This window comes from Cryptomeria japonica, chromosome 11 (assembly GCF_030272615.1).
Source record: "Cryptomeria japonica chromosome 11, Sugi_1.0, whole genome shotgun sequence".
Lineage (NCBI taxonomy): Eukaryota > Viridiplantae > Streptophyta > Pinopsida > Cupressales > Cupressaceae > Cryptomeria > Cryptomeria japonica.
In genome coordinates this window covers 131,984,468-131,992,379 of record NC_081415.1, presented here as the reverse complement: position 1 = coordinate 131,992,379, position 7,912 = coordinate 131,984,468, and the positions used below count along the sequence as shown (strand labels likewise).

General features: G+C 33.9%; 1 protein-coding gene across 6 annotated transcripts; it reads left to right on the top strand.

The window, feature by feature from the left end:
* The first annotated feature begins 1,655 nt into the window (after positions 1 to 1,655).
* LOC131032648 (cypmaclein) lies at positions 1,656 to 7,669 on the top strand. Of its 6 annotated transcripts, none has more exons than XM_057963674.2 (3): positions 1,656 to 2,072; positions 2,162 to 2,213; positions 7,267 to 7,669. In XM_057963674.2, exons 1-3 carry the CDS (start codon positions 2,016 to 2,018, stop codon positions 7,473 to 7,475), a joined length of 318 nt encoding a protein of 105 aa, XP_057819657.1. In that variant the 5' UTR covers positions 1,656 to 2,015; the 3' UTR covers positions 7,476 to 7,669. The 6 variants fall into 6 exon arrangements, with proteins under 6 accessions (XP_057819657.1, XP_057819656.1, XP_057819660.1 ...); XM_057963673.2 differs by having other exon boundaries at positions 1,663 to 2,072; positions 2,156 to 2,213; XM_057963677.2 differs by lacking the exon at positions 7,267 to 7,669 and adding an exon at positions 3,681 to 4,070 and having other exon boundaries at positions 1,709 to 2,072.
* Positions 7,670 to 7,912: the final 243 nt, after the last annotated feature.

The following is a 7,912-nucleotide window of genomic DNA, read 5'->3' as shown; positions in this document are numbered from 1 at the left end:
ATTTTGACATCTCAAATCCACCACTAATTTTCATCTCACTAATTCTACACAAATCAATTTAATAACTATGTAATTAATTATTCCCAATTAACTATTCTAGCACATTCTCATAATTAATTAAATAGATTTAATAAATTACATTTCACAATTAGTTTTTCCTACTCCAATTTATCTCCCAAGGTTAATTAATCAAACTAACTTAATTAAATAAGTTTAGCTTTCAACTCTTCCAACTTAATTAATTAATTAAGGTTGACTAATTAACCCTTTTAATATATTTCTTCTATTTTTACATCCACATCATCATTGATCCTTAGCATCTTAATCCTAACCATTTAATTCATTTAGATGGATTAGAATCTAACCCATCCATCATTTAAAATATGTCCCCACTTCTCTCCATGCTCATACATGTGTGAGCATACAAACTTAGTGCACTTCTTGCTCTCACATGTATGAGTATGCTAACTTGGAGGCATGCTAACTCTCCACATCAACCTACTCCATGCTCCCACATGTTTGAGCATGCTAACTCATCCCAATCTTTGCTCACATGTGTGAGCATGCTTACTTGGAGGTAGGTTAATCCTCCACCTCACCCCTTGACTTTGACTCATCTCTACCTCTTTGCCCACAAAGGTGAGCATATCTCCCACACTGCCACTTTGCTCACATGTGTGAGCATACTTGGTCTTTCCACATCACATGCCACTTGTACCTTTTCTAATTTAATCTCATGCCTTGATCAAATCATATTTTTTGATGTTGGATCTTCTTCACCCTTGCGACGTCACAAGGCTAGTTAACCTCTCCATGGATCAAGATCTCAACCATTGATTCAAATTCACATCTTTGCCTTCCATTTTCTTCTTGGAAATTTTATTTAATAAGAGGCTTCCTCTCCCCTTTGATAATCCACTTTCATGTTAAATACATGCTATTGATTTGCACAATCAATCATCTCAATGCTAATACTACGTTGTCTAGCTGAGTAGCTGTCCAACAAGGAACATTCACAAACAATCCATAGAGCTCATCCAAAATAATGAATGCATAATGTTATTTTTAGTTATTTGATGTGCATCTTTGTTCATACATCTCCATTATTGCTCGATCATTATTGTTATTTTCTACTTGAGTTTTGAGTTTTGGGTTTTCATTATTGTGTAGTGCATTTAGAAGTACACTAACACGCTTATCTTTAAAGATAATCTATTTAAAAGATGACTAGAGATATCATTCTCAAGCCACCTATTTTTTCAATAGATTTGTGACTTGAGTTGAGTAGATGATAAAAAATAATCTCTTAATGTCTTTTACACAGTTTTTTCTAAAGGCAAATATACTAGTAATTAAATTTTCCTTTACTAAATATTTAAAAAATGATCTTTAAAAAATTTAAAAATCAAATTATATTATTTTGATATATAACTTTTTATTAAATTATTTTATATAAATTTTTTAAAATTATAGTTATTGTTCTACATAAACATAACATCAATCTACTGTTACCAAGCATCCAAGAAAGGGACCAGTAGTTGGATTGGGTTCCATTTCAAGGGGCTCAGCCTACAATCCTCCGTATAATCTTGGGTAAACTTTCAAAATATAAATATCTCAATGCAGGAGTCACGGATTTTCTGTCATCTAGTGGCAGACATTAATGACAGACACTGTAATCGTTCAAATTGGCCATTAATTTAAGTGATCACTGGGCCAAGCTTCAAACCATGTCAATGCCATTCTTACTGTCAAGCACATACCTAATCCTTCTGCTTCACACTTTCCTGATGGATAACAGTTATAAAATAGGACACGCTTTGTACCAACAAAAACAGAGTCAGTGGCATCCAGCACATCATTCAGTAACAACTTTACAGCTTTTTTAGCTATCCCACCTGCTCCTTGAAAAAGACAGGCCTCTGCAGCGCCCTATATGAGTCAGTCCACATTCCGCCATGCTCATGCTCATGCTCTTGCATTGAATGAGTTGAGCACATATATTTTAGTATACAATGGAAAGAGGTCATAAAATAATGGCTTTGATGGTCCTCTGCATCATGGTCATGCAGGCAAGTTCTCTCTACAGAGACCAGACTGAATGCTAAAGTTAGTTTTTATTGTGGGTTTGCTTAAAATCTGTTGCCTTTTGTAGGTGCAGGGGTTTGGTGTAGGTGAGGATTCAAAGATTAAGAGAAGGCTACTGCAAACAGGTACTATGTTGTTCTTTTTTTTCTAATATGCATTTAGGTTAAGAGTCAAAAGCTGAGAAGTGTCTATTTCACAAAATTTGTAAAATCTAAAGACTGAGGGGTATCTATTTCATCAAATTGATTCTGGCATGTTTCCGGTCTCATTCCTTATTATGTCGGAGCTGTCCACTCAGCAAGACTTCTCTAGTGAGCTCATTAAGAACCATTCAACTTCAACAACAGATCAAAGATCCACGGACCCTCCAAATATTTTTATTTTATTTTCTTTCTAAATTTCTCTAAAATAAAATAAAGATTGTGATTTGAAGTTTGAAATGTATATTATCATCTATAACAGATTAATGGAACTAACCGAGGAATTTGTTTATTTGAAATTTCAAAGAGCAGGGATAAATAAAAAGAAAAGAACATGAAAGAAATCATGATTCAAGATGCTACCTAATAAATCATGATTCAAGATGCTACCTTGCTGTGCTTACAAACTGTGATGACATAGCCAAACACTGAGCTTGCGTCTCAAATTAAGGCTAAACTCAGGCCATCCATGTTAAGTTCTTTTGATAAATAACACAAAAATCATACTATAGGATTGGGAGCTTATAGTTCATCTATATTAATATTAAAATTGTTTCCAAATTTAGTATGTATATTTTGTATTTTATATTTTATCACATTTTATGATCCATTTTCAAAAAAGATACTAATGGATCACTGAATGTAATCCAAAATATTGAATACAAAAATATATACAATAACTTTTAAAAACAATCTTAATATTAGTCTGTACTTAACTCGATCCTAGCTCTCTTGATCCTTCTGATTATGGAGGTTGGGGGAACATGTCTTACTGTTGGCCTTTGACCATGTGTTGGTGTTTGTTTTTATAAATATGTGGTCTGAACTTTGCTATAATTTTTATATGTTTAATTGGTGTTTTATCACTGTACCAAATTCTTTGGACACTGTTCTTTAAATAGGGTGAGTTTTAAGTGGTAGTTGAGTTTTTCTTTTTCAGATGATTTCAAGTTACTGTAATCTGTTTGTAAATTGTGATGCATTTTGATTTGGAGTTTGTTGAGGTCACAAACGGGAGACTTCTTCTTCATTTAATAAAATTGAGGTTCAAATCTGTGAGCATATTAGATCAATGAAGACACAAACTTGAGTTCACAATAGTCCAGTGGAAATTTTAATCTTGGTGCTCACAACAGCAACACCACCACTTAACCAGCACACTGTAAACCTAATTTTTAATTTCAAAGCTATTGAAACTCTGTAATGATTTCATGCTTATGTAATCTGCTTTGTCAGTTCAACTTGACGTATTTTTTTCTAACTTTATTAGTTAAACAAATGCCCATCCTCTCTCTTTCCTTATTATGTCATCCTGAAAGTGAAATTAAGATAAAAAATCATCTTGTCTGACATTTTTTTTGCGGGGTTTACTATAAGGGGGAACTGATCCAGGTACAGTGGATTGCCCAAGCAAATGTGATGCAAGGTGTGCATTAGCAGGGCGGGCAGACAGATGCATTCAATACTGCATGATATGTTGTGATAAATGTAAGTGTGTGTCTTCTGGCACCAGTGGATACATTGCTGGTGATTGTGACTGCTATGCAAAATTGAAGAACTCCAAAGGAGGCCACAAATGTCCTTGAAATCTTACTAATTCTCATGCTATGTGGGTTCAAGTGAGAAGTAAGAAAAACCTTGTATGACAGCACGTATGAGATGATCTGTATATGTAATGGGACAGCATTTTTGTTGGGTGCTTTATAGTTTGTGCATTTATGGTCTTTGTATCTGAATAAGTTTGAATTTTGGTGTATATTTGATGTTGTGATTTTTCATAGATATGGTATTTGTAGTAAAGTTTTGCTTATGTTGTATTTAAGAATATAATTGAAATTTATTGTGACAATGAGAAATTCTTGTGACTTTTACAATTGTAATCAAGTTTTGTTGATAGATTTAAATTTTTTGATGAAGTTGGAAAACACAAAAATAGGTGTTATGAGTAATATAGTGACCTAGTGAAAGCACACAAGTTTGGAATTTGCTTATAAAATGGTTTAAGAGATTTGGAATAGCTAATGTAGAATAGAGCTATAAGGGGGTACGAGTGACCTTAAGTGGCATGAACAATGATAGTGAGTGGTTCTATATGATAAGGAATTAAGAAGGATGATAAGTGACGATTCAAATGAATTAGGGTGATGTTTCCTTGTACAAGTCTTAGGTGCATAACTTGAAAGTTTTGGCGCAAGAGTTGACACATAAGTTATAATTAAAAACTGCATCTTGGTGTGCAATGGGTATGTGAAAGAGTTGTGGAAGGCTAATAGGCAATTTGTTTTCCTTGTTTTACATATAGAACATTAGGTCAATTGACATGCTATGAAGCAAATGAAGTTGTGTGTGCTATCAAGGATTTGTTGGGCAAGTGGCAACATTGAATTACGTGTTGATCCACTTACATTAACTTTATATCTCTTCCTTGCTGGCATTTGCATGAAGATTGCATTAATGATATGTTATGTTGTCATTGATGTCAATTGAACCGGTAATGGTATTTATGATATTGCTGATATTGTTGTTATTATTGGTATGGACTTGTAACCGGTAGGAAGAGCTTTGAGGAAGATGCTATAAACCGGTATGTTAGTTTGTGAGTTGAACCGGTAAACTGGTGTATAAGGTTAAACCCTTTTCTATGCAATGTAACTGGTAAACCCTACCAGTTGTTTTTTTGTTAAACCCTAACCGATCAAGTTTGTTGGTTTAAGATCTAATGATGAGCGGTAATGATGGAGACACATGTGATCATTGAATGAGGATAAGTTCAGATTGTTTTGGCGCATTTGTTTGTTTGTTTGATTGTCTAGGGAATGAGCAAAGTGGATTGCATCTAATGCATAGCGCGTGATGAGTTACAAAGTCCGATGAAGCGATGATCATGGAGCTGTTGGAATTTTCTTGAAGAATGTGAAAAGATTGTTATGATTTCTAATGGTCAAGATTGAATCGACTTGTTTGTAATCTCTATGAGAGAATTAGGTTTTTTGTTGTGTTACCGACCTGATTGATTTGTATTTAAGATCGATGAAGATGTTTGTAAGAGTGTTGGCAAAGTGTTGGCTGAAAACCAGTTGAGTGTGTGGTTGCCTAATCAGAGAATGGATCTGCAGTTTGTGTAAAGGCAGATTGAAGCTTAAAAGGATCTGATCAAACAAATGTAGTGCTATTCCGACAGATCAAGAAAACCTGTTGTTTTCTAACAATTACAACATAATTGAAATCCTCTAACTGGGTAAGCTTTAACAAGCTTGGTTACTTATTAAATCCTCTAACAAGGTGGTCCATTAGCTTGGATTCTCAAACCCTCTATCGAGGTTACTCCTAACAGGGTATTTTGTTTTTTCATCAAGGCATTTTGTAAATCCCTTAACCGGGTGATTCCTAACAAAATCAATTCTTAACAGGACTTATTGTAAAAGCTTTAACAGGCTTGGCTCCTAACAGGGCGAACTTCATAAGAGTTCAAATAGCTATCCTTGTGAGTTTCATCTCACTGTGGTTTTTACCTATTTGGGTTTTCCACGTATAAACATTTGTGTCAAGTGGTGAATGTTTTTGTGGTTATGATCTTATTTGATTGATTACTTAACTATTCTGATAAGGCATGATAACTAGAAGCATTGAGAGATTGAATATGTTGAGATATGATTAAGCATTTTGATATTTACAAGATTGAAGTTGTTTACTGTTAAGTTGCTATAACAGTTAACCGGTTAATGTTGAGTATTGATCTTGATAGTGGAAGTTTACTTTGTGAGTATGAATTTAAGATTGGGAAGTTTGTATCAGTTTTTCAGTATACTGATTCACCGCCTCCTCTCAGTATTCTACTGGATACTTATTCTTTCATCATACCATCATTCCTTTCTCTCTCTTTGTCTTTATCTTTCTTTTCTTTGTTTGTCTCTTTCTTCCTCTCTTATGCTTTCTTTCCTCTATTTCTCTCTTCTAGTCTCTATATATAATCTTTATTCTCTATTTCCATCCTCTCTCTAGCTCTTTCTTCCTCTCAAAATCTCACCAAATTTCTCCCTCTCCTTCTCCATCTCTCTTATGCTCTATTTATTCCACTTTTTGACAATGCACGTATATTCAATCAATAGAGAGATATGAGGAAATCAAAGCTACAAGGGTTTCAATGGAAGTATTGGGAGCTATTTCTTATGTATTATTTATTAGATGACATTTATGGTGGAGAAGTTGTTTAGTGGTTGATCACCTTGAAAGTTCAAACATGAATTGAATCTATAAAGTTCATTTGTAAAGTTCTCTAAAATACATGAGTTTGCTGAAACATGTTGGCACCCTTAACTCGATCTTAGCTCTCTTGATCCTTCTGATTATGGAGGTTGGGGGAACATGTCTTACTGTTGGCCTTTGACCATGTGTTGGTGTTTGTTTTTATAAATATGTGGTCTGAACTTTGCTATAATTTTTATATGTTTAATTGGTGTTTTATCACTGTACCAAATTCTTTGGACACTGTTCTTTAAATAGGGTGAGTTTTAAGTGGTAGTTGAGTTTCTCTTTTTCAGATGATTTCAAGTTACTGTAATCTGTTTGTAAATTGTGATGCATTTTGATTTGGAGTTTGTTGAGGTCACAAACGGGAGACTTCATCTTCATTTAATAAAATTGAGGTTCAAATCTGTGAGCATATTAGATCAATGAAGACACGAACCTGAGTTCACAATAATCCAGTGGAAATTTTAATCTTGGTGCTCACAACAGCAACACCACCACTTAACCAACACACTGTAAACCCAATTTTTAATTTCAAAGCTATTGAAATTCTGTAATGATTTCATGCTTCTGTAATCTGCTTTGTCAGTTCAACTTGACGTATTTTTTTCTAACTTTATTAGTTAAACAAATGCCCATCCTCTCTCTTTCCTTATTATGTCATCCTGAAAGTGAAATTAAGATAAAAAATCATCTTGTCTGACATTTTTTTTGCGGGGTTTACTATAAGGGGGAACTGATCCAGGTACAGTGGATTGCCCAAGCAAATGTGATGCAAGGTGTGCATTAGCAAGGCGGGCAGACAGATGCATTCAATACTGCATGATATGTTGTGATAAATGTAAGTGTGTGTCTTCTGGCACCAGTGGATACATTGCTGGTGATTGTGACTGCTATGCAAAATTGAAGAACTCCAAAGGAGGCCACAAATGTCCTTGAAATCTTACTAATTCTCATGCTATGTGGGTTCAAGTGAGAAGTAAGAAAAACCTTGTATGACAGCACTTATGAGATGATCTGTATATGTAATGGGACAGCATTTTTGTTGGGTGCTTTATAGTTTGTGCATTTATGGTCTTTGTATCTGAATAAGTTTGAATTTTGGTGTATATTTGATGTTGTGATTTTTCATAGATATGGTATTTGTAGTAAAGTTTTGCTTATGTTGTATTTAAGAATATAATTGAAATTTATTGTGACAATGAGAAATTCTTGTGACTTTTACAATTGTAATCAAGTTTTGTTGATAGATTTAAATTTTTTGATGAAGTTGGAAAACACAAAAATAGGTGTTATGAGTAATATAGTGACCTAGTGAAAGCACACAAGTTTGGAATTTGCTTATAAAATGGTTTAAGAGAATTGGAATAGCTAAT

Excerpts from the sequence above, each read along its gene's own strand:
- LOC131032648 (XM_057963673.2), top strand. The coding sequence starts at position 2,016 with ATGGAAAGAGGTCATAAAATAATGGCTTTGATGGTCCTCTGCATCATG. Across the intron at positions 2,073-2,155 it reads TCTGCATCATGGTCATGCAG|GTGCAGGGGTTTGGTGTAGG; the intron begins GCAAGTTCTCTC and ends TGCCTTTTGTAG. Across the intron at positions 2,214-7,266 it reads GAGAAGGCTACTGCAAACAG|GGGGAACTGATCCAGGTACA; the intron begins GTACTATGTTGT and ends GTTTACTATAAG.